The 27,292-nt window shown below is 43.0% G+C and overlaps 1 protein-coding gene across 2 annotated transcripts in view; it reads left to right on the forward strand.

Moving 5' to 3' along the window:
• The first annotated feature begins 1,074 nt into the window (after positions 1–1,074).
• Positions 1,075–27,292, forward strand: part of asxl1 (ASXL transcriptional regulator 1) — a 45,415-nt gene continuing 19,197 nt past the window's right edge. The window contains exons 1-5 of one of the 2 annotated variants that reach the window (XM_084333893.1): positions 1,075–1,188; positions 6,567–6,780; positions 11,294–11,448; positions 22,292–22,376; positions 26,609–26,734. In XM_084333893.1, coding sequence (XP_084190019.1) covers positions 1,102–1,188; positions 6,567–6,780; positions 11,294–11,448; positions 22,292–22,376; positions 26,609–26,734 — 667 coding nt within the window. In that variant the 5' untranslated portion in view covers positions 1,075–1,101. The remainder of the gene's footprint in view (positions 1,189–6,566; positions 6,781–11,293; positions 11,449–22,291; positions 22,377–26,608; positions 26,735–27,292) is intronic. The other variant, XM_084333894.1, reaches the window with a different exon arrangement.

Raw genomic sequence — 27,292 nt, forward strand, 5'->3', positions numbered from 1 at the left:
AATGGCTATGCATCTATTACACGACTGGCAAGTATTTCATACCACTTAATATAAAAAAAGTAAAATAAGACACACACCACAAGTTCACAACAGCCTTTAGCAGAGTGTTGGCATTTTGTTATTTAAAGATGCAGTACAATGAAAGTCAGGTTTTTCAATCTCACACTATTTTTTACAGAAGGTATGTTGATGTAAACTTACCCAAATTGTGAGAGCTGTTGTTGTTGTTGTTGTTGTGAAAATTATGACTAAAGCCCTTTGATGTCTATCCCCCATTCCCCCTTGATATCAACAGAATCAAGTCATTTCCGATATCCAATCGGCTTCCTCTGAAATATTACATAATAAACATAGGTTACTCTGATGGGCCCATGAGTCACATCTAGCTGCTCTGATTGGCCCATCAGTCACATCTAGTCCTGGTCTTCAGCATCGGCATCATAGTCTTGTCTAATGAACAGAAGGCTGGTAAAGATATGCCTCCTAAATTGTGTAAACAGAAGTACAGGATACAGGTTTTCCGGTTTCGACAAAACAATTATAGAACGTGCACAATATTTCCTCGTTTAAGCCACTGCAACGGCTTTGCCTGAAGAATTTACTACATGACCGGGACGTTCTAGCTTGTTTGCCGACAGGATTCGGGTAAAGTTTGGTCCATTCGGAGGCAGCTTCCAGGGGAAGTACATACACCGGAAATTCTACCCCATACACACTTTCGGCAGTAGTTCTTTACCAGGCTTTATCTCACGGAGGAGATAAAACTGGGAACAAGGTTATAGTCTAATGAACAGAAGGCCACGCCCCCCAGCCTACTGAGTTATCGTCCTATGAGCATTTATAGAGTAATGAACAGAAGGCCACTCCCCCTGTTAAAACACTTTGTCCCTGACTGTCCTGAATTGTCAAATGTGTTATGGCCGATCTATCAATTGTATCTACATTTTTTTTTACTAATTGGGGAAACTCTTGTCACCAACTTGTTTAAAATGCATAATAATAATATTAATAATAATGATGAATCCTAAAACAACATAAGCTTGAACTGAAGTGAATGCTTGTCTGTTCAGTGGTACGGCTCCCCTGGCCTGTCTGGTCACGATGCTGCACTCCCAGGTGAGAGGAGACCGGGTCAAGGACAGCATCTTCTTCAAGCTGCCTGGACGCATGAGCCTGTTCACACTCAAGGTACAATACCTACAGGCCTGCTCACACTCAAGGTACAGTACCTACAGGCCTGTTCACACTCAAGGTACAATACCTACAGGCCTGCTCACACTCAAGGTACAGTACCCACAGGCCTGTTCACACTCAAGGTACAGTACCTACAGGCCTGTTCACACTCAAGGTACAGTACCTACAGGCCTGTTCACACTCAAGGTACAGTACCTACAGGCCTGTTCACACTCAAGGTACAGTATCTACAGGCCTGTTCACACTCAAGGTACAGTACCTACAGGCCTGCTCACACTCAAGGTACAGTACCTACAGGCCTGTTCACACTCAAGGTACAGTACCTACAGGCCTGCTCACACTCAAGGTACAGTACCTACAGGCCTGCTCACACTCAAGGTACAGTACCTACAGGCCTGCTCACACTCAAGGTACAGTACCTACAGGCCGGGGGGGGGGGGGGGGGGCTGCTTTCTCACTAACCATTCGGGGTCGAATCACAGCCCGATCGCACCCAAATAGGTTGTGGTCGTCCTACTGAGAACGCTCCCCCGCGTCCCCAGGGACGCTGATTCACTCCAAACCTGGACCGCTGGAATAGGTGGTCTCGGGTGCGCGCCAGTGGGAGCGGGGGGCGTGGTAGCTTACTGTAATACTTTCAGGCTTGCTTGAATTTTGGGCAGATAAAAACATACAGCAACAACTGGACAATACCCACAAAAACTATATTTATGGGCAATTTGGCGAGTTCAGACCTCAACCAAACAAGCATGTTGAGCCTCACGGCTGCAGTGGATGAAAATATGAAGCCACGTTACAAGCACAATACTTCCCTGCCTCGCATTAGGCCTGGCAACTTGTTTTGCCATTGCTATGTCTACTATACATTGGTTTCTTGTTCGAATGCATTTATTTCTATAGACCAGTGGTGCCCAACCAGTCGGTCGTGATCGACCGGTAGATCAATGACGATATAATTGACACAAGCAATGTTAGCTGCTAACTAGTAATAAATAGGCTAACGTTAGCTTAGCGTTAGCGTTAACCCTGGAAAACGCTCAAAGCGGACTCCACGACACCAGTTCCATTCGTGAGAACAGGGGGTGGGTTATATTGACAAGGCTTGACAACAGGTTCAAATATAACTTCATATTTATTGGTTATTCGTTTCTTTATATCAGCATCCAGTTTCCACCACCGTATGTTACGGCAAGCTTACACGCTCAAAACACAAACCGTAAATAAAACCTGCAGTGTGTACGCAAACTAGAGGGAGAGGGAGGGGGGAAGGACTGAGCGAGGACGGAGCGGAGCTGATTCGACCCTGAATGGCAGTGAGAAAGCCCCCTCAAGGTACAGTACCTACAGGCCTGTTCACACTCAAGGTACAGTACCTACAGGCCTGTTCACACTCGAGGTACAGTACCTACAGGCCTGCTCACACTCAAGGTACAGTACCTACTAGCCCCTTTCGTGACTGCGATGCAAGCCAGGGGCTCGAATACGCAGTCACTTATAGCCAGGTTAATTTGCACCACCAAGCACTGCTTAAAAACTAGCGGTGGGTCCAAAATATATCAGATATAAATTTCAAAGGTACCCAGCGTTCAATTAGGGTTTCACACACACACACACACGCGGCGGGGTTTGAAAGCTCGGCGTTGCTAATAAACATTTAAAATCATGGCTTGCATCGCAGTCACGAAAGGGGCTAAGTACCTACAGGCCTGGTCGGCTGGACCAGTACATTAGTACCTACAGGCCTGGTCGGCTGGACCAGTACATTAGTACCTACAGGCCTGGTCGGCTGGACCAGTACATTAGTACCTACAGGCCTGCTCGGCTGGACCAGTACATTAGGAAGACCTGAAAGTATGCCTTTATGGCAGGTATGATATAATCTATATACCATTGTTCATATCATTATAGAGCATAATCATTGGAACCACAGAACACCTGCCAATTACAAGGAGGCTGATGATTTACAAACAATTTCATGTTCAATTGAAATGGTGTCTTAAATGGTGCTTTTATATAGTGCTTTTATCCAAAGCGCTTTGCAATTTTGTTCCTGACATTCACCCATTCTCTCACACATTCAACCATGCAAGGAGCCAACCTGCTCATCGGGAGCAATTAGGGGTTAAGTGTCTTAATATCATTATAGAATGAATTAGTAGAACCAATTTATCCTGACGTAAATAATGGTTATCTTTTTTTCTTTCTGTCTTAACAGTTCGATTTTGTAGGTAAACACATTTTTCGGGGCTGTATTGAACCTCAGTAACAGATGACTTGAAAATTAAATAACAAGGGTTGTATCTGGAAACCTACATGCTCAGCACTGTTATATTCGCTTCACAGGCACAGTAGTCATTTGTCAGAAGTGTTCGTAATGTTTGTACAATTTCTTCGTAATGTTTGTACAAGATTACATGTGTTTCACCGCTCCTGGTTTCAAAACCCTTTCTCCATGTTGGAGTGTGGTTCAAAGCCCTTTCTCCATGCTGGAGTGTGGTTCAAACCCCCTTCTCCATGCTCGAGTGTGGTTCAAAGCCCTTTCTCCATGCTGGAGTGTGGTTCAAAGCCCCTTCTCCATGCTGGAGTGTGGTTCAAAGCCCCTTCTCCATGCTGGAGTGTGGTTCAAAGCCCCTTCTCCATGCTGGAGTGTGGGTCAAAGCCCTTTCTCCCTGCTGGGGTGTGGTTCAAAACCCTTTCTCCCTGCTGGGGTGTGGTTCAAAACCCTTTCTCCACTCACTTGGAATAGCCAGGCTTCAATTAGAGCCATATGAAATCCGTTGAATTTTTTTCCAAATTCCATTTGATTTTTTTCCAAATTCCGTTTTTTCCGTTTTAATATTTCACAATTCTGTATTTTGCTTTGTACGCACATTTTACCATCAGAAATAGTGTTTAATAAGTGGGAATGAATACATTTCCACAATTTAATAAGATATAACAGTCCATTTAACTTTTTAAATTCTATTGCTACATTGCCATTATTAGGGCCCATTCAAAGTCCTATATGTATTGTTCATTGTGTAGCAACGTTAAACTTTTTCATTCACATATTCATAGTAAAGTATGGTCTAATGTATAAGTATGTTTTCATCTCTTTCTGCAGCTTTCTCCAGAACGTGATATATAGCCCCAAATGCATTATATTGATGATGAAATACAGTTTGATGGCAATCAGCGCGATATAAAAAATTCCAACTAGACGTACTTCTAGAAGTTACTACACGTCATCTGATGTTGACCGGATGGGCGAGGGGGCGTTTATAATTCCGTGGGCAGCGTTATACCAATCATCTAATGTGGGTCAAATGTTGATAATAGCAGTTAGTATCTAAGACGGTAACGTTACACGCTAAAACTCACCCCAGTCTCCGCGCGCCGTTGGGCGATCATCGTCGAGTAGAAATTTTATCATTATGGGATATATTTTTACCCGGTCCATCTCCAGCTTGTATAATGGTATATACGTCCAAATCATGTTGTTTATCGAGTTATTGCCAATCGATCACCGTGTAGCGTGACGAGCCAGAGTCCCATGAACCATAGCGAGCGCCCGGAAGTACTACGGTCGTCATGACAACCTCTATTCAAGATCCTGTGTGGCGATTGCGCCGATCGGCCACCAGATGGCGCTCCTGAACCGCCAGAGAGCTCAGTGGGTCCTGCTGGTGGATCTCAGGCCAGCGGAGGGGGAATATGAATCCGATCGCAGATTTTTGAAATATTGATATAAGGACGCTGTACAGCGTCCCCCGGCAACTTTAGCATGGCCAGCAAAGACGTGAAAAGACGTGTCCCGGCAGTCAAAGTGTTAATAGGACTGTCTTAAATACTTCGAAGCTTCGTTCGATGGGCATGGGATTCGAATATGAATTTTTTTTATTTTATTTTTTTTAATAAAATTTGATTATTAAAAAAAAATAAAAAAATTATACTTTTTTTTTTTTGTGTGCAAAATCAACTCTGCCTCTCTTTGTTAACTACAACAAGCAATGCTGTTTGTTATTTAAGATGAGGTCGGACTCGGCACTGACAGATTTGTGTTCATTGTGCTGCTTTTATAAAGCCTCAAATGACGGCTTACAATATTTCATGAAAGCAAAGTGTTTTGTTTGTCTAAGATTTAAAAAGGTTTAAACTTTACAGCACTGACAAAGTTGAACAAAGTGCTGTACAAGTCCCACAACATTATTTTTTTCCCCTTTTTCCCCCCCCATTTTTATTGCTCAATTCCGCGATTCCGTCCGCGATTCCGTGAACGCGGATTTCATATGGCTCTAGCTTCAAGACAATTTCTGTATTAGTTAGGGATAGTTCAAATTATGATATATTATGTTAGGGTATGCTATATTTGCCAGTTGAGTGTATAGCCATTGGCTGACTTACCAAGACCCATGATTGAGGTTCTGCCCATGTTCTGAGTGAGCTGGGCAGCTAATGTCTCCAGAAACAAAAAAAGCTTTTAATCCACACCACAACATGCAAAGAAAGATGTTAACCATCCACAACCGAATACTGCAATCCACATGTATTTCCGATGCTCGAGTCTTTTCTCAGATCTACGTAAATGTCTTAGAACTAGCCAGCTACATAGCCCCAGTGTGTAATAATAATAAACGTTATTTGTATAGCACCTTTCACACAAGAATTGCTGCTCAAAGTGCTTCACAGCAGTAAAAAAGACATAGGCATAAAATGAGCACATAATTGGCAGATCAAGAGCAATGCATAAAGTGCAGACGTAGAATTAGGCATAAAATAGACTGCAGCAAAATAGACAAAGTCAAGATAAGGCATAAAACATTAAATCACATAACCTTTCATATTAGTATCTAACATCTTAATGGGCCTCTTTGTTTATGGTTTGATTGTCACGGATACATATGAAATAGACATAAAACCATTAAATTGGCAGATACACATAAAATAGACATATCAACCCAGTATTTTAGAGGTTTACACAATACGGTTGATAATTCACTTCTTCAAGAAACAAAAATACGGTAGTTCAAGACATCCAAATGGCCAAACACTGAAAATAATGGTTACAAAACTAGTTTTTGTCTCCAAACTGCACGCACATTTTTTGAGGAGAGACCCCAGAGACATGCTTGCACGGACAAATTGTTGGGACGTCACATGGTTTCATTCAAACTATTCCTGGATCAGTGCCCTGGAGTCTCTCCAAAAGGTGCATATGCATATCGGAGAGAAAAGCACAGTTTTGTCTAGAAACATCATCATTGTTGAGCAACGGTAAAGGGTCTATTGAACTGGCCAAAAAGAAAAGGCATACTTTTTTTTGCTCCTCTGATGAACCACTTCTTCTCTGAGGTGAAATCATCCCAGACTCTTGTCCCATGCCCCCATTGCAGAAGAACTCCCTCCAGTGGACCAAGACCTCCACAGCGTCAGAGACGGCGACAGATGCGGCCAGCACCACCACTGCTGCCACCACCACTGCCCCCAGCACCGCCGGCACCACTAGTACCACAGCTAGCCCCGGCCCGGCCTCAGCCGGCACCGCAGAGGAGCAGGAGAGCTGCGACTCCACCGAGACCACCGCCGCCGCCAGTGGAGAGAATGACGGTAAGGCCCACGCCGCCACAGCCTGGCTCCACAATAAACTCCACTACTACACCTCCACTGACTCCTTGTAGTTCTAGACAATAAACTCCACTACTACACCTCCACTGACTCCTTGTGGTTCTAATCTAGACAATAAACTCCATTACTACACCTCCACTGACTCCTTGTGGTTCTAGACAATAAACTCCACTACACTCTCTCTCACTCTCACTCTCACTCTCACTCACACTCACACCAGGGTTTCCGTTAGAAAAAATTGTTGCCGGCCTCAGTGTCCGGTAGATTTCAATCTACCAGTCAAATGAGAGAAATTCCGGTCAGAGTTTATTGAGCTTAAAAACAATTGATAGGCAAAAGAATGACAACAAAACAAAAGAATGACATCATCAAGGCATGTAGATTTATAATAATTTTACTTAAAACTAGGCTACTTTTGCGTATAAAGTCATTATATTCCAAATAAAATAAGTCCCGAGACTCGTGCTGCTGCCGACTTTAAATCAAATAGGTGTCTGTGGGCAGTCGCCCGACATTAATAAACAACAGTCTGTTATAATCACATTTTTATGAGCTAACGAATTCCGTTATATTGGACATTTGTATTAATTATATCAAGCGAAGAACTGAGAAATTTGGCAGAGAGAGACGGCAACATTATCGTGGGTTTGCGTGACGACTCTCTCTCTCTCCACCTCCCAATGACTTATGACTTATTTGCGAGAGTATGTCGATGCAGAGCAGCAGATTCAGCTGTTATTGGCTCTTTTCTGGGGACCGCACAGCAGCGCCCCCCACCCAACATTGAATTGCAAATGGCTGAATTGGAGTACTGCTGGAGTACTGCACTGTGCTGCTGCTGCTCCGGCTCTGCAGCTTCACAAAAGTTCGCACACCCAGCACTAAGCTCTCGCTGACAACGTCGTTGTCATTATTAGAAGCAACGATGAAACAAATGTAATGATTGTTTCGTTCATCGCATAGGCTATTTAATTTTAGCCTATTTTAACACTTTGGTTGCCTAAGGTTAAATTCATGATATACCATAGATTGCCAGCGCTATTTGTCTATGGAGAAAGTCCCCTTCTTTGCAGGGCTATAACTTTTTAAATTCTATTGCTACATTGCCATTATTAGGGCCCATTCAAAGTCCTATATGTATTGTTCATTGTGTAGCAACGTTAAACTTTTTCATTCACATATTCATAGTAAAGTATGGTCTAATGTATAAGTATGTTTTCATCTCTTTCTGCAGCTTTCTCCAGAACGTGATATATAGCCCCAAATGCATTATATTGATGATGAAATACAGTTTGATGGCAATCAGCGCGATATAAAAAATTCCAACTAGACGTACTTCTAGAAGTTACTACACGTCATCTGATGTTGACCGGATGGGCGAGGGTAGAGCTGCCGCGGTATTGATATTTTCCTTACCGCACGAATTTGCGCAATATTTCCTACCGCCGCGGTAGTTACCGCACAGTGCGCACAAAAAAAAAAAAAGTTTGAATGATTTTTTTTTTGTATTAGTCTACTCTTATAGCCTGCCTCTAGTCTAATGGCGCTTTTCCACTGCATATTACCTACTCGACTCGACCCGCTTTAGGCACCTGGTACTTCGTTCCTTTTCCACTGCAGCCAGGTACTACTCCGTTTGGGGAATGGGGATGCAGGCGGGGCCGCCGCCGCTCGCTTGTGTACACTGAAAGCTCCGTGGGCATAGATGCAGCAAGCCAGAGTTTAACACAGTTTCAATCAATCAATCAATAACAACATTAACCAGACTCTCGTTGCGTCTATTCTGCCAAAGCTAACGTTACCTCTCATTGTGTATTCTACCAAGCAAACCCGGGTTTAACGTTACCTCTCGTGTATATCGGATAACAACAACAAACTTAACACATCAGCGATCTTGTTGTGACACTAAACTCTCCGCTCGGTGGTAAATTGGGTTGATGTCGGTTTTGTTTCATCAATAAATAAGGCAGAATACACAGTGAATCCATTCTTTTTTGTTTATTGCACTTGGTTCTGTCGCAAACAAATCCTGAATGAAATGCATCCTTAGCGAGGCAGTAAAGATGGCGGCGTTCTGTTTTCGTTCAGAGGCGTCGAGTAGGGGGTATCTGCAGAGCCGCAGAGCCAGGCTGGACCAATAGGGTCGCTTGGAACCGAGTAGGGTATATCTGCAGAGCCGCAAGCCGCAAGCCAACTTTATTATTATGATAAAAAACAGCGGTGACGCGGTATTCAGCCTAACTCTGCGGTGAGCGTGATGCAACAGCGATACCGCGGTAATGCGGTTATCGCGGCAGCTCTAGGCGAGGGGGCGTTTATAATTCCGTGGGCAGCGTTATACCAATCATCTAATGTGGGTCAAATGTTGATAATAGCAGTTAGTATCGAAGACGGTAACGTTACACGCTGAAACTCACCCCAGTCTCCGCGCGCCGTTGGGCGATCATCGTCGAGTAGAAATCTTATCATTATGGGATATATTTTTACCCGGTCCATCTCCAGCTTGTATAATGGTATATACGTCCAAATCATGTTGTTTATCGAGTTATTGCCAATCGATCACCGTGTAGCGTGACGAGCCAGAGTCCCATGAACTATAGCGAGCGCCCGGAAGTACTACGGTCGTCATGACAACCTCTATTCAACATCCTGTTTGGCGATTGCGCCGATCGGCCACCAGATGGCGCTCCTGAACCGCCAGAGAGCTCAGTGGGTCCTGCTGGTGGATCTCAGGCCAGCGGCGGGGACATATGAATCCGATCGCAGATTTTTGAAATATTGATATAAGGACGCTGTACAGCGTCCCCCGGCAACTTGAACATGGCCAGCAATGACGTGAAAAGACGTTTCATGGCAGTCAAAGTGTTAATACAATTCAAATAATCAAATTGTGCTTAGACTCAGGGAATTATTTTCACCGGACATTAAGACCGGAGAGATTAAATATGTCGGACTTCAACAGATTTTGCCGGTCAAATACCGGTAATTACCGGCTAACGGAAACGCTGACTCACACTAACACTCTCTATCTCACTCACACAAAAGGTATATAAAACTGGAATTAAAATAAAGGAGATACATACAGATATGAAAATATTAAATATGCAAATGGCTAATTATCTACCACATGGACAATGTCCCCACTTTGCCATGTTTTTCACATGCAATATTTTATGACTAATGCATCAGGAGATGAGCTCATTTGAAAATGTAACGTTTGGCCACACGGTGGGACTAGAGGAAAGGTCATGGGGACACCAAAATCCATAGATGTAATGTCTTCCTCTTAGGGTCATGATTGTGTACAGCTAATTTTATGGCACATCTGCCATTACTTTATGACATATCTTGTTCTCAGTTTGGCCTGGTTATCGCGCTAGAGGAAAGGTCATGGGGTCGGTGCCAACATTGGCCCAACTTGCTACGTGGGAAGGCACTGCTTGAAGGCAAAACAAGGGGCCCTTGTTAAACCAGCTCTCGGATGCTCTGCTCTCAACAGCAGGCTGGTATTGTGAGAATAAACCTTAATGTGCATATGAGTTTTATATAATATAATAATAGCCCTGCTGTTGTTGAGCTCAAACAAATAAAGCAGATAACATAGATTATTTTCTTCACGTTACGGCACAATAAAGCAAAGAACCTAAATTATTTTCTTCATGTTACAGCACAATAAAGCAGAGAACCTATAGATTCATGGTCATGTTACAATCTACAGATGTATTAGTTGCTATGGTTACATGTGACACAGGCAGCCGTGGCCTAGATCAGAGATAGTGTGTACATGTGTAGTCATGTTTTTTAATGTGTGTGTGTGTGATGTGTGGCTCTGTTTATTTCCCAGATAAAAAGAAAAGAAAAAAACACAGCATGTTATAACAGTCCCCAGTGAATGAGCCTGCCTTGGAGCACATTTAAACGTGCACGGCAAGGCAACGAAGCTATTGCACATAGCTGGAACCACTGGTACCCAATATTGTACCATGTTGACAAAAATGAAAGGCATTATTCAAGAATACTGCAGAGCTGAGAATAGGGTAACAGTTTTCATTTTATTTAGGGGCCAGGCACCAAAAGTGAGGCACCTATTGTATTATTTCTTTCTTTCTTTCTGAGTTTTATGGCAATTTACAGCACAGTGCTACTTCCCCAGTAATTTCCTTACGCCATTTACAAGGAATTGTTGGCACAAAGGAGTTGTTGCTAACAACAACAGGAGGCCAGATGACCTTATTGTACAGTTTGCAGTGATGGGTGAAGGAGTCACCTGGAATGAACTTGACACTTCATCCTGAACCCTGCATCATTAAAAAAGGAGGAATAAAACGGGTTAAATTATACTGTAAAATATAGACTGTTTTTGAGCAAGTGCTCTCCTAGATTGTCGAGAAAAAACCCTGGACAGTTCCTGGAAAACTCCTGGAAAATGATTTCTCAAAAAGAGTGGTACCCTGCTGATATCCTCTGACTGTCCTGTCCTGCCCCCACTCCACAGCTTCTGTAGATGAGAGCTCGTCCAGCGCCTCATCCTCCACAGAACCCCAGGCTCCGAGCCAGCCACAGACCCGCCTCAGCAGGGCAGCAGGACAACAGGGACGCACCGATGCACAGACCCAACACGCCCAGACGAGACTCAGCCGCTCCAGACAGGTATGACTTCCATGTAAACAAACATTTATTTCAGGGATTGTATTCAATGTTCAAAAACATCAGTAATCCATTAACTCATTCAGAGCCATGCCCCTTTGACCATATTAGGGCTAGCGTGCCAGTAAGGAAGTCAATGGGAGTTCGGGGGAAATTTGCGAACGCCTAAACTATATCTTAAATTATGGCTATGGGTCTAAAACACCCCTCGCTTATCAATGACTTGCTTGCAGTCAACATGTATGAAACGGATTGTTTTTTCATTGGTACATTTCCGTTTTATACCGGTTTGAATACGAATATAGTTTTGGAGATTTAATTTTGGAGAATTCCAGAGAAATCCGCGATAATAGCCATTTACTGGAATACACAAAACACGTTGTAATTTTTCGGCTGATATATGAATAGTTTTCAAATAAACGCTAGATTATCGATAGTATATGTGTACTTATGTACGCTAGAGAAGCGGGCTGAAAAATCGGTTATCCATGCCGTGGATACGGCTAACGTTACGCGCGCACACACACACACGCTGCGATGGCAGTGATAGGAACATCTGATTACCCCAAGACTGGTAACATAGAGTCCTTACCTCAGATCAGATGTTCTGCAAAAAGATTAATCCAATTCCTGATCGCCATTCCAAATATTGATAGCGTTTATTGATCCAACGTTATAGCACCAAAACACATAATCGAAAGCTGCTCCGAGCCTCCCCAGTGAATGTGGTAACAGATACTGCTTGCCCGAGATGGGAAGTTTTTCTCTGCCCGCACCGGAGTTTTTCTCTGATGCACAGTCCCATCCAATCCAATCCAATGATGTGCAATACTATCCGGGAGACGATAGGCATTGGTATTTGCCCTTTTCAAGCTCAGACCCATTCCCAATGATAACGTCAGGCTGGATGAATGAAAAATGAATGGATATTGCTAATAAAAGAAATAACGATTAAAACCAGAGTTTTCTCGGGTATTGGCACTCAACGCATGGCGTGTTAACCCGACTAATCTCGTGGTTGGCACTGAATGGGTTAACCGGATAAACCTGTTAGCTGTGTTTTTTCTCTCTTTTACTTAATGTGGTTCCAAGTGGTCTGCCGTGTGTGCAATCTGCCCATTTCACATTCTAATTATCTCTCTCTCTCTCTCAACACGACAATACATATCTAATCTTACCAGACGACATCTGCACAACATAGGCTACACACAGCGATCATCCATGAGAACACTGCTGTTCATCGTCACACAAGTGCTTGCTAATGCATAATGTTAGCTAACTACAAAAATACAGCGCACCTGCAACATAACTGTAATTTACTCATCATTAGTAGCAACACTGACTGAAACTCATGTCCACAGTACAGTTCCCGTTTTCATTTGATGGGGTTGTGTCGTAGTGTGAACAGGTGCAGACAGAGAGTGTAAATGATGACGTAGTCATTCTCGCTTCCACAACAAACAACACCATATGCAGAGAACCAATATTTAAGCAATAATACACGAGAACCCGTGGGATGTCATGAATATTGCCACGGTTGTGATGCGCCCGCAGCTATGAAAGCGAAGCTTGAGTGGCATAGGCATCACAGAGTGGCAATATTCATGACATCCCATGGGTTAGAGTGTATTATTGCTTCTATACAGCAAGTTGCACCGTCAGGAAAAATATAGGATGAATACAGACAATTCTAGGGTATTTTATATTGATTTCAGTGAACTTGGCGTAGAAAAATAGTTCGTAAAGATGTCTTGTTGCTATGTATATTCATGGTGATTTAACCGTGAGTGTATCATGAATATACTCATGTTAATATACTCATGTTATACTGTAGCTGCCATAAGTCCTGCTCGCAATTTGGGGTTGACACAATTTCTCACTTGGACTAAGTCAAGGGGTCCCTGGACATGAAAAATCACAGAGGTGATGGTCCGCCATAGCAGGCTAAATGGCCGCAGACGCCAAATAAAAAATGGCTGACTTCGACAATAGGCCAAACAAATAAAATAATAGATATCACTATGAAACTTCCCCAGTTTATTATCCACATAACTACAAAGAAAACATTTATTTGATGTTTAAACATGCAAATAAGCCATTACCTTATAATGCATGTGCTAATTTGCATATACTAACTTTTTGGTTTCTGAGAGTAAATACACAACACATGTAACACCTCCATTTTGCGTTATTCTAGGATGGGGAATCCATTTCTGATGTTGTTATGACCATTCTGGCTGGTTGTGATGTTGATAATCATTTTGCTATACCGAAGACATAGGCCACAATGTACCCTTCTATATGAAAAACAGGTGTAATTAAGTCTAATGAAATTCATGTGTGATACGAATTTGACCTTAACACATCCTGCGCCAAAAACGTCGTACAACGTGTTTCAAGGTCATGCTAATTCTGCCATTCCACGGCGTATGACGTTATTGAGATCATATTTAATTTTTCCACCATGGTATTCAGAATGCCCTCACCCAGCCTCGGCTGATACAGTGGGAGCCTGCACAACTCTGCAACGCTTCAATACTGCCGCCTGGTGGTGATCGGGCGAGTTACAACCGGAAATCGATCTCTGATGATCTCCGTGTACCGGGGAAATGCGTCCGGCACTCACATATTGTTGCGGGACTCTAGACACACATTGTACATATGGATCGCTGCCATAACTCAATAATCGATATGATTTGGGCGTTTATTATTATTATACAAACCGGAAATGGATCTAGTAGGTCGCCGTCAAATAAGTGGGATCTTTTTCCTCCAGTCTCATCTGCGAACGGTAAGAGGACACTGACGTCAGTTTCAGCATGTTTGTTTATTATTATTAATGCAAACTCCTCTGATCAATATATCACCCATACTACATAAAGCATTTACTGACGATCACGGAATTATAAACGACCCCCCCCCCCCCGTTCATCCGCGCATGATCAGTCATAACGTTTAGGATCATGTACAGTTGAAATTTTTAATATAGCGTGTATTGGCAACAAACGGCAGTTGATAATCTATATATGCGGTTATGCCTATAACTCACGTTCTAGGAATTACTGCAGAAAACGATAAAAACATATTTATATTCTAGACGGTCTTTTCGTATGAATCTATGAATGAAAAAGTATAACGTTCCTACATCCTGAAAGATAGATAATCGATGTTGAATGGGCCATAGTAATGTCAATTTAGCAATACAATTTAAAAAGTTATAGCCCTGCAAAGAAGGTAAACATCTCCATAGGCTTAGAGTGGTGGCAGAGAGTGGTATGAGACGGCAAACTCCGTGGCAGTTAATGTGTTAAGAGTGAAACCTGTGTCATATCAATAAATCAATCAATACTTTGTTCTCTACTCACTTTTATTTACATTCTGTTGTAATATGGAACGGACTCCAAGCACAACTCAAGAGATGATGCCAAAAGCTGGCCAAAAATAATGAAAGTGCGTCTTTAGTCGACAGCGAAAGATTGGAAGGGTTTCGACTGTCCTAACTGTGGTGGGAAGTTCGTTCCACCATTGAGGGGCAAGGACTGAGAATAGGCGACTTCTCTTTGATGACCCTCCCAGGTTTGCAGGCCCTGTGCACAAGAAGGGTGCCTCATTTGATATGGCCTCTGACAACACTGGTTGTAGGGGGGAAAGTGTAAATCCCAGCACTGGCACTGGTGTATATCTCTCCCCTGAGGTCATCAAACGTTTCAGCAGCCGTACTTGACCTGGCCCCTGCCCAGACGCTGTAACGGTGTCTGGCTGTGTAACGTCAACTTGTCAGAACGAAAACAATAGCACCAGGATAGTTAAGCAAGTAGCCCACCAGACGTTGTATCTTCTGGGATTCTGTACTACATACCCATTTATTAACAACAATATAAAAAGAGGACTATTACCATACGATGTACACAACTATATGAATAAAATGGTGATCACAAACACTAGCCACATTGTTACTAGATAAATAATTAAGTTGATGCTTGACGCTGCTGTCAAGACGTCGGGTGAAGCAGGAAGTGAAATCACTGGCTCAGGTTAAATAAAACCAAACCTGTAGCTACATTAGGCACAAACAACACCCAGTGACCAAACACGGCACTGCAACCAAACGACAACACAGAAATACAACAGGCACATTTGTGACCGTTACAACGCATACTAAGTACTTCTCTGCAAGTTCTGTGTCCTGCTCTGACAAGGTGTCCGCCTCCCCAAAGTGGGTCAGATACTGCACTGGGCCAGAAACCAACGCTGCATGTTTGGTCCCCACCTTGCTCATGCTGTCATCTCCAGTGAGTATGTGTGCCTTTGATCACCGTCTTGGCCAGTGGTATGCCCAGAATGGTTATACGAATATCAGAAATGGATTTCTCATCCAAGAATCATGCTAAATGGAGGTATTGCATGTGTATTTACTCTCTGAAACAAAAGTTAGTATATGCAAATTACCGCATGTTTTACGAGGTAATGCCTACTTTGCATGTATAAATATAACATTTCAGAAAACTTCCAATAATTTTTTTTATTTGTTATGTAAGTAATAAACTGGGGAAGTTTCATAGTGATATCTATTATTAAATTTTTTTGGCCTGTTCACCTGTCGAAGGCAGCCATTTTTTATTTGGCGACTGCGGCCATTTCGCCCGCTGTGGCGTACCATCACCTCTGTGATTTTTCATGTCCAGGGACCGCTAGACTTAGTCCAAGTGAGAAATTGCGTCAACCCCAAACTGCGAGCAGGATTTATGGCAGCTACTGGATTAATATACTCATGGTTTAGAACGCTCTCGACCAATCACAATGCGTGATCGGACCTACCTGTTGTATAAATACAAATATTGTTGCATCTTCTGAGTAAACAGTATATGCCCACAACTTATAATTGACCAGACTAATTTCACCACACAGCACAAACGCCCACTAGCTGTGGGGCCTACAGTGATATGTTCGTCATCAATTATCCTTATTAATCATCAACACAACTGGCAATAAAAAGCGTGCATAACCATTTTGTTAATTTGTCTGAAACAGCCCACAAAACAGTCATGATGCCATCAACCTTTTTCTGCTTCATAATGGTATTCCCAGGGTCTTTCTTGGGCCGTATTGTATGTCCTTTGATAACCCATGACCAGACAGTCCTTTGATAATCGCCAGCCTGTTGATTCTTCTGACTTTAGCCTTCAAAGGTCTGACTCGTTTGAAAAAGTCTGTTTTACATTTCACCTGTTTTCCACTTTCTTCACTTCACACAGTTTACAGTAGGCTACTTCACATGTGCTCAATTAATCTTCCCACTGACAGTTTAATACACAGGCACATGCTGTTAGAACTCAACACATACTTCACACTGAGGCACATGTATGTCCAGTGTAGTGAAAGGTCTTGAGGTGTGTTACTAGGAGAGCTAGTATAGATGGAAATCTTTTCTGGCGGCGGTGAGAAAAATGCTCATGACATAATTAATTTACTCGTATACGACATAAAAAAAATTATCATGTCTTCACTTTATTTAACATTTATACACATTTACCCTATAAAATTAATACAAAATAATATATATATACCTTTTTTTTGTATCCACTTTTTCTCTTTTTCTCTCATCCCAATTACCCGCTGTGCCAATTCTCCCCTCCCCTGTCTTGAACGTTGCTCGCATATGCCCCCCACTGGCCGGTTGTAGGGAGGATAGAAGCCTTGCATCACGTGTCCCCTCCGATACACGAGGAGGCAGCCTGTCGCATCTTTTCACCTGCCAGCGCGGACTCTCATTGGCGAGGTGTAACGTGTGGCAGGCTCACACTACCCCCGCCATTTCCTGTCTCTGCTGTGCAGGCGTCCCCAACCGACCTGTAGGAGTCGCTGTCCACAACGTCCAGATTATCACCCATCGACTTCCACCCGCCAACTCTGCCAATTGAGTTAGTATGACGACTGGCCCAAGCCGGAGGCAACACCGACAGCCGGAGTCTAACCCGGTGTCTCTTGCGTTGGTGACAAGCGCAGTGTCCGCTGCGCCACCCAGCCGCCCATATATATAAATTTTTTTAATGAATGAACGTTAATATATATGGTTAATTTACAGCGACCGGCTAAGTACTGATTATTCTTGCACATCCCTAATCCCCATTTAACTACAACCCACACACTACACCAAAACAAAACATGTAAAACAAAGTGTGGTACCAAGCGGCGCTCTTTTGCCTAGAGGTCACTGTTTGACGGCATTACAGATTATACCTTTTAAGTTTCTTCATCCAAACGAGCGTTGTTTCATTGCAGTGCTACCAGGTATTAGTGGAAAATGTCAACCCGTGTGGCCTCCAGCGCGAGATGAGCCACATCAGTCGTGTTGGGGATGACTGCAGCTGCATAGGAAATGTTGTAATATGGCGAGGGAGCTCCCCAGCTGTGAACTTATGAACTCCTGAGTATCAACACATGTGGCTTGGAGACTCCTGTTACAGGTGTTACCTGATACTACGTACCTGATACTCCTGTTACAGTGCTGCTCCATCAGGACCAGCAACACCAGACACCTGAGCACAGGCCATCCTCCCACCTCATCCCCCAACCTCCCACCTCATCCCCCAACCGCCCACATCATCGCCCAACCGCCCACCACTCTCCTCCCACTTCATCCCCCAACCGCCCACCACTCTCCTCCCACCTCATCCCCCAATCGCCCACGCCCACCATGCATAGTCACCAAATGCACCAATGCAATTCTGATTCTGATGTGGAGACTTAAAGGGTTATATAGTTGTCGAACCAAAAGCCCTATTTCTTACTTACCAATGATGATGTTTTTTCTCAGCACATTCCATGCTGTTCCTCACACTAGCTGTGACTAGCCACAAACCAATGCAAAGTCAATGGGGTCGAGCTTCTGTCTGTACAAGCTGACTGGAGCTCACTGAAATCTACTCTGTATGCACTGTGGAGTCTGTCTCAGCGCACTCCGTCAGCTCGTACAGACAGGAGATCGACCCCATTGACTTTGCATTGGTTTGTGACATACTAGCCAGAGCAAGTATGAGGACGATAATGGAGGATTGTGGTGAGAAAAAAAATAAAGCAATTATTCAAATGAATTACGAACGTTCTCTAACCAAATGCCAACCCCCCCCCCCCCCCCCATTTTATTTTCTAATAAAAAATTTGATTAACACTTTGATTGCCTAAGGCTAAATTCATGATATACCATAGGTTGCCAGCTCTATTTGTCTATGGATAAGTTCCCCTTCTTTGCAGGGCTATAACCTTTTAAATTATATTGCTAAATTGCCATTATTAGGGCCCATTCAATGTCCTATATGTATTGTTCAGGGTGTATGAACGTTAAACTTTTTCATTCACATATTCATACTAAAATATGATCTAAAGTATAAGTATGTTTTCATCTCTTTCTGCAGCTTTCTCCAGAACGTGATTTATAGCCCCAAATGCATTATATTGATGATCAAATACAGTTTGATAGCAATCGGCGCGATATAAAAAAATCCAACTGGACGGACTTCTGGAAGTTACTACACATCATCTGATGTTGACCGGATGGGCGAGGGGGCGTTTATAATTCCGTGGGCAGCGTTATACCATTCATCTAATGTGGGTCAAATGTTCATCAGATCAGTTAGTATAGAAGACATTGAAAAATAACGCTGAATCTTACCGTATCTTCCTCGCGCTGTTGGGCGATGAACGTGGAGTATACATTTTCCTATTATGGGATGTTGGAATACCCGGTCCATTTCCAGGTTGTATAATGGTATATACGTCCAAATCATGTTGTTTATCGAGTTATTGGCAACGGATCGCTATGTATTGTGACGAGCTAGAGTGCCGGGACATATACCGAGTGCCCGGAAGTAATATGGTTGAACAGCACATCGTCCAAGTAACTTCATGTTTGGCGATTGCGCCGATCGGCCACCAGATGGCGCTCTTGAACCGCTAGAGGGTTCAGTGGGGCTTTTTGGTGGGTCTCAGGCCAGCGGATGGGAAATATGAATCCGATCACAGATTTTAGAAATATTGATATCAAAGACGAGTTACGGCGTCTTCGGCAACTTGAGCATGGCGGGGAAGGACGCCTAAACTCGTCTTCTGGCAGTTAAAGTGTTAAGATTAAACTTGACTTGAAGAAGTCTTTATTCATACTTAGCACACATTGCAACATAGTCATGCAGTGAACACACACATGCAATGGGTGATACATAGGAACACACATGCATTATTTTGGGTCACCGATGAAATTTCTTCTCTGTGCTTGACCAATCCAAGTGCTCCTGTCTGTCTTCGCCAGGGTTAGCGATCTGTTCTGCATGTTTTTCCATTGGGTTTATCTCTTTTCATGGAGGGGAAACCCTTGCGAGCACGGGGAGAACATGCAAACTCCACACAGAAAGACCAACAAGATACCCCACCTCGGTACCTGGCAACCCAGCAACCTGGTCCCCAAGCGGGAATCAAACCCAGGACCTTCTTGCTGTGAGGCTGTAGTGTTAACCACTATACCACCGTGCTGCAGTATCCCTGCAGTATAATGAAATTCTTGACCACTAGTTGATGAAATTGGCGCTATAGAGCACAGTAGGAGGAAAGGGGTTCCCGGAAACGATCACGTGTTGTGTAGTATTTTTGTGACAGAGAACACAAAAAGTACACTGGAGGTGTGTAAACATGCCCTCTGCTCAGTATAGTTCATCACTGCAATACATGTGACTATCATAGTTTTTCCAAGATGACTATAGTGGTCCGCACACGGCGGGCGATTTGTGAGGCGACCGATTTTTTAAGCGAGGCGACCGACAGAATTCTATCGCCTCCATTGTTATGAATGAGAGAACCCACACGGCAGGAGATTTTGAAGTGACGGTCGTGTAGCAATTTCAGTCGCCTGGCTAAAACCTTTATTTTGAGGTGACGGCAAGTGGCACAGCAAGGACAATGAGGAAATAACATTACTTCTATTGGTGTATCATTTGTACACCATTAATTTATCAATACATTCATTGATCAATAACCTACGTATTATTACCATGCTACTTATGTTCATTATTATTAACAGGAACAATTTAAATAAATAACGTTAGTTGGAGAAGCTATAGTACCCGCTTGTCATTAACTAATGAATGAACAATGCGCCACGATGCACCTACTAGTGTTTTTATACTCTGGTAACAAAAGAAGTTGTGGATTTAATGTCCAGGCTGCAGCTGATGTGGTTTATAAGGTTTATTGTCCAAATAAATGATGGTTGAGAACAGAACAGCGTCTTCCGCGAAAAAACATTCTCTCTCAGCAGGTGCATAACAATACTTACACCCCCAGCTAGACAGAGCGACACATATATCTAGATTATACCTGAACGGTCGGCTCTGGTGTGGGGGGCCAAGCGATTGTCGTTGAGCGACAGAGGATCACATCGCCAGGCGACGTCGCTCGTCCGCCGTGTGCGGACCACTTAAGAGGTGCAGTCTGCAGGTGGATTATGAATCTAGAAAGCATACAGCAATTAGAGAGATTATGTCTGCCTTATCTATGGAGAGTAAAACATGCTGAACTGATTTAGATATACATAGCACCGAAAGGAAAAAGCCATGGATTTTCTTTGTCATCTCATCTCAATTGAAAAATTGCAAAGGAGAGTAGTTGTAGATTTAGTCTCGAAGAAGAAAATATTATATATAAACACATTTATCCTTTTTAAGTTGCCCAGAGCCACGGACTGGAGAAGCAGGAATGTGATGTCATCAAGATGCTAAATCTAGAGCTACTCCATAGAGAATGGATACAGCAAAGATTGTGACCGTGAAAATACCCAGGCGGCACCTATTCTGGTTCCTGAGCCGATTACGTTAAAGCTGCACCGGGTAGTTTTGGAGGTAAAGAAATAACAGTTAGAAACTAGACATGATCTGTTTATCTGTGGTGATCCTACCCTCCCACCACATTTACCAGACAAAGATCACATCCTCTAAGTTGGGTCACTTTGTTTCAAAGGGTGAACTTTTTGGATTTGTGTCGAGATTTATAAACAATATTCAAGCATTTTTAACCAATTATTGTAGAGGTAATATTTTCTTCAAAACGACCCCTAGTGTAGCTTTAAGTAAAGCTCACATGGGCACATAAAATCAGTGTTTATTCATTCTCTGTGGAGCAGTTTCAGATTTTATATCTCGGTTTAAATAGTGAATTCAGATTTCGGGGCTGAAACACACTGGAAGCTGAACAGACGCTGAAGGCACCACCTCACTCTTCACACCGGCCATTAGGAGCTCCTCTTGCCGACGGGTAAACGGGCAAAAATCTGGGTCAAGGCTATTTTCTCTGCATGCTGGACTCCATATAAATACACTGGGAGATGCACTTGCAGTGACCCCAGAATACAATAATGGGTTACTTCCCATTTCTGGAACCTTAGACACCCTATTTCTTACTTACCTGTGATAAAAAATGTCTGAGCTTCAGTCAGCTTGTACAGACAGGAGCTTGACGCCATTAACTTTGCATTGGTTTGAGGCTAACGGTCTGGAGCTAGTATGAGGAACACCATGGATTCTGCTGAGAAAGGACTCTACCGAAATCAGGCTAGGGTTACAAAAATCTGAACTATCCCTAAAAAGTGGTGTTTTGCTTTAGCGCCAACATAAGCCTCTCACGTCCGGCCATCATGCTGCTACTTCCAGTCTGTTGCAGGGGTTATTTCTCTGTGTTCCTAAATATTGATTGGATTATGTGTTTGGGAACAGAGTGCTCTAAAAAAAGAGAAACACTTTTTAATTAACAAATGAAGATATGAATGTCTCTTGTGTCCCTGCCTCATGTCTCTGTGCTGCAGTCAGGGAGACAGAGGAAGAAGGCCGTGATGATGCCGCGGGTCGTCCTCACCCCGCTTAAAGTCAACGGAGAGCACGTCCCATCTGGTAAGGACAGATAGTCTCTGGCCTCTCTCTCTGTTGCTCTCTTTCACTCTACCCCCCATAGAAAAACAAGTGATAGTATTCCTGTGTACCTAATACCATAGACGTTCTATGTTGAAACCACAGGAATACCCTAGTGATTCACACATTTCTATAATATTCCATGACTACTGTCTTGAATCACTACTAGCTTTTCTGTGATATGTCTATAGTGGAAACTATACTATATTTTCATATGGGTCTCTTCTCTTTGAGGTCACTGATCCACAGGACAGCTTTTGGGGAAACACTGATTGGCAGCAGTGCTCCAAGGAGCTGCCTCAGTGTTATTGCTTTAATCACATGGGAACATCTGGCCAGGAAACTATTTCAACAGATCTTTAACCCTGTGGCTCCTCTACATTGCCCCAAAAATTGCTTGGTGTATCACAGCCTGTCTCTCTTTCTCTCTCTCTTTGTGTCAGCAAAACACACATACAAATGTACACACTCTTGGCTTTATTTAGTTTTTCAGCATTTTATAGACTAGACCCACATTTAAATAAATTTGACCAAAAAACATAATAAAAATGAAGTATGCAAAAAGTATGCAAAAATTAAGAAAAGTATAAAAAATTGTATCCATACATTCCCGTTTTATACCGTGGTGAATATGACTATAGTTTTAGAATAATCCTGTATAATCCCAGAAAACTATGCTATGCAGCAATATGTGCAATAGGGCTGTCTTAAATACTTCGAAGCTTTGAAGCTTCGTTCGATGGCACGAGCTTCGGACAATTTTTTTTTTTTAATCGGTTAAATTTTTTTTTTTATTTAATTTTGACTCCAAAATCTTGCGCCTCCGTTCCAATGAAACGAAAGTAAGAGGCACCTTCCCGCCTCCATTCCAATGAAACGAAAGTAAGCGGCGCCTCGACTCCACCTCTCTACAACAAGCACTTGGAGATTATCTGTGTTTAAAACAACAAGGACATGTGCAGCAGACGTGTCGACGAAGAAGTCATCAGACGTGTGGTTACACTTTAAAATATGCAAAGACAATGCCCAAAAAGCCGAGTGCCAGATATGCCAGAAGAAAATGGCATATCACAACTCTACAACAACTTTGTCAAATCACCTAAAAAAAACATAAGTATCGTTGTACATGACGGCGACGCCACACAAAACATTAATAAGGCTATGCTGCTATGACTAATGTGTTACCAAGTTGGCTAATTTAATTGTAATCATCTGCTTTTGTAGGTGCATTGTCTGATATAATTATAAATTATAAATTAAATATAATATAATTGTTTGCTTGATGGACGAAGGTTGCAACATAATTATGTAATGTCATGTCGTTGGCTGTGAGAGCAGCCCCACTGCACCCAGGCAGCACAGCCGAGTGAAACCTTGTTGGCTGCGTCACAGTCACAAAAGGGGCTACTTAATTAATGAATCCAATCCACTTTATTTATAGAGCACATTTAAAAACAACAAAGTTTACCAAAGTGCTGTACAAGTCCCACAACATAAGATAAAAAAAATATATATATATTATAATAAATTAAAAAAAAATTCTCCCTCGAAGCTTCGATTGCCAAAAAAAATTCGAAGGTCAGCCCTAATGTGCAATTCACTAAAAACGTTGCCATTTCTCGCCTGTACACGCTACTATTTTGAAATCACATCTATATTATCGGTATTATGTTGCCTCATGAATGCATGAAATGGGGGGGGGGGGGGGGGTCGTTTTTTTTATTCTTTGATCATCACCAACGGCACACGTTGTGGAGTAAAATACACACATATTGTGATTGAAGTGAAATTATGGTTGGATCACAGAAGGATTGATACCATATAGGCCTTACCTTCACTAGGATGTACCCCAAAAAGAATATTCCAATTATCTGATCGCGAGTCTCAGTATTGGTGTCGATCGTGTCGCCAACATAATCCGCCACACATCATGCACCGGGAGCGATTCACGCTTCTCAATCCGATCAGGACAATCGGTCCCCTTGCCCGACCAATAGAAATCTGACCGGAGACTTCTGATCGACCCACAGGCCAAGATATCACGTTTCCAAGGGTGCTTGATACTGCCACCTGGGTGGATGCGGCCAGTATTGCACATTGGCATTCTCAGAATGATTCCCCATGTTAACCCAGATGTCCGTGTGCCTGTAATGAATGGAAATATCGAATAAAAGAAATAACGTTGAAAACCCGACTATACTCAGGTTTTCGGGGGTCCTGGCGCTCAACGCATGGCGAGATAACCCGACTATCACCGGGTCTGGCGTCCAAAGTGTTAAATAAGATCTGTTGTCATCTTTTACAAACAAACAAACAAGACTAGACAATTCCCGGCCATGACGCAAAGAATGTGTGTTTCAACAATGGGGAGTCTGGAGACATTCACTATTGCAGGCAGGTCCTCTGGGTCAGTCAAAGAAATGGTCTCATCAAATATCTCTTACCAGAATGTCTGCTCAACAGATGTAAACTAGATTTCATAGTTCTCTCTAACCTTCTAAAAGACGGTAGATAATTATCACCAGGCCCTCTGACTGTTTGTTTGTTTTATTAGGGCAGTATACAACAGTATACAAATACAGAATGTAATTTAGTGATGCAATTTTAATGAGAAAGGGAAAAAACGTATTCAACATTGAGGATGTAGGTCTAACACATTCCCAAATAAACTCATATGAAAGGGTAACGCCATTGATAAAAATGCTCATAGGTTTACTCTACACTATCTGTAAATGCCCTGCTCAATGGCACATAGGTTTACACTACACTACCTATAAATGCCATGCTCAATGTTACCTCAGTGCTGCTTGCTGAAGGAGGGGAGGGCTAATTAGATGGTGCTGGATCAAAAAATACCATACAATGTTGGAACAAAGAGATCTGCACACCATCTAGCTCCTGTCTGAAGGAGGGGACATGTCAATGTTTAGTGAAGGAGAAATGACTAAACATCAACATGGGGAACAGAATGGATTTACTTTATTATTCATAGTATTCTCATGACTCGTTTTGCTATACAATATGGCGCGACATGCCATGATTACGATCCCCTGTTGTTTGCAACCAAGATGTCTTGTATGACAGGGATTCATGACATATATAACCTCAGTGTCTTCGTCGTGCTGTGGTGTCAATCCCACCCTCCCCGGCGAACGTGTCGATCTTGAGCCCACTCCTCTCTGTGTGTCTCTTCCCAGGCTTTGTGTTATTTCCCAGGCTTCACGGGAACCGCCTCCTTTCTGTGTGTGGCTACTGCTAGTTGTCTTGTCATTCTTCGTCAGGACAGTTTGTCCTCTGCACCTGTGTTACCTCTGCTCCTCCCTGTTATGCTGTGTCTTGTGTCTTTGACTAGCCAACCCGCCCCTAAACCTCGCCCCCCCCCCAGATCCGCCCCCCCAAACCCGCCCCAGCTCTATTAAATATCCACCCGGAACATCCGACCCACTTAGCTCCGCACTTTCTGCCCATGCTGAGATTCCCACGTCCTGATTCATTCTCCAATGAGACATACTGTAGCGTAGATGTTTAAACTCCTGCCTCTTGTCATTCATTCCTTTTGTGTATGTGTGTGTTTGTGTGTTAGGGCTGGGTGATTAATCGAGTCTCAATTAAGATTTTTGGCTTTCCGTGATCCTGAAAACAAGATAATCAACCAAGATGTCTTTATCAAAGTATGATTGTGCCGCATGCCATGTTGCTCAAATTTTTACTTGAAGTTGTAAATGCAGCGCACCCTTCCTTCACAACGGTGCGCTCCGCCCCTCCCCCTAAGCCCAATTAGTAGTTTTAACTCGTGTTGAGAGGGAGGAGTTTCTCCAGTTATTTTGAAACTTCTTTGCTAACTTGTAGAAGATGACGGAAAAGTTAAAAAATTAATTTGGGAGTCATTCAAATCAATGAGTCATTGTGTTTAATAATCGCAATATCACAATCGTTTTTTGCCATAATCAAGCAGCCTTAGTGTGTGTGCTAGGGAACCTACTAGTTCCCTCTTCTGTGTGTGTGTGTCTGTGTGTGTGTCTGTGTGTACACGCACAATTCCCCTACCCTCTTGTGGTCCAGGCTTCGCTGCTCCCTCTTCCTCACGGCCCCCCGTGTCGCTAAAACATCAACCGAGCTGCTCTCACATGCACCTCCCTATCTCTACACATGACCTGAGTGTCTGATTGGCTCCCCACTGCCACCTCTCCTCCTCCTCCTCCCCCCTCACTCAGGAGCAGCAGGGAGGCGCAGGGCCAGGGAATGCTCTAGGGGGAGTCCAGGCCCCACGCTGCGCGCTTGCCCTGAACTGGGCTGGAAGCGTCCCCAGCACTTCAAGAGCATGCACAACCTCCGCTCAGGTACAGGGCTTAACGCCCCCTCCACCTCCCAGAGGAACAGCACCCCACCTTCCCTCCCACCCGTCTCGCCCCCAATAACCCCTTAATAACCCCCTCTCTTCCCCAGTAAACCGTTAACACCACTTCTCGAGGCACCAAATCACACACCTTTTAATAAACCTTAATCCTTAATTCTCCCCTCCCCGGATTAACTGCAAAACACATGAAGTTAACTGCAGTTTAAACAAAACCAAAATGTTTTCACTTAATGTTTTAATTGCAATAAAAAAGACTGTGGGGAGCTTTGTTGCATGTTTTGTAGGCTACTCCTAAGTCTTCTACACACCAGTTACCTACAGAAGGCAGGTGTCTAAAGGACAGTTTGGACACCTCCCGGCTTCCAAGAGGGGAATAAAATGTTGCTTTGAAGTAGGGCTGTCAGTTTATCACGTTAATTTTACATTAATTAATTACACAGCTAATTATCGCGTTATGAAAATTAACACAAAATTAATTAAAAAAAAAGTTTTTATTAAATTTTTTTATAAATCTCATTCATTCCATAATAACGTAGAATAA

This window comes from Notolepis coatsorum (genome assembly GCF_963971535.1).
Source record: "Notolepis coatsorum genome assembly, chromosome: 17".
Taxonomy (NCBI): Eukaryota; Metazoa; Chordata; class Actinopteri; order Aulopiformes; family Paralepididae; genus Notolepis; species Notolepis coatsorum.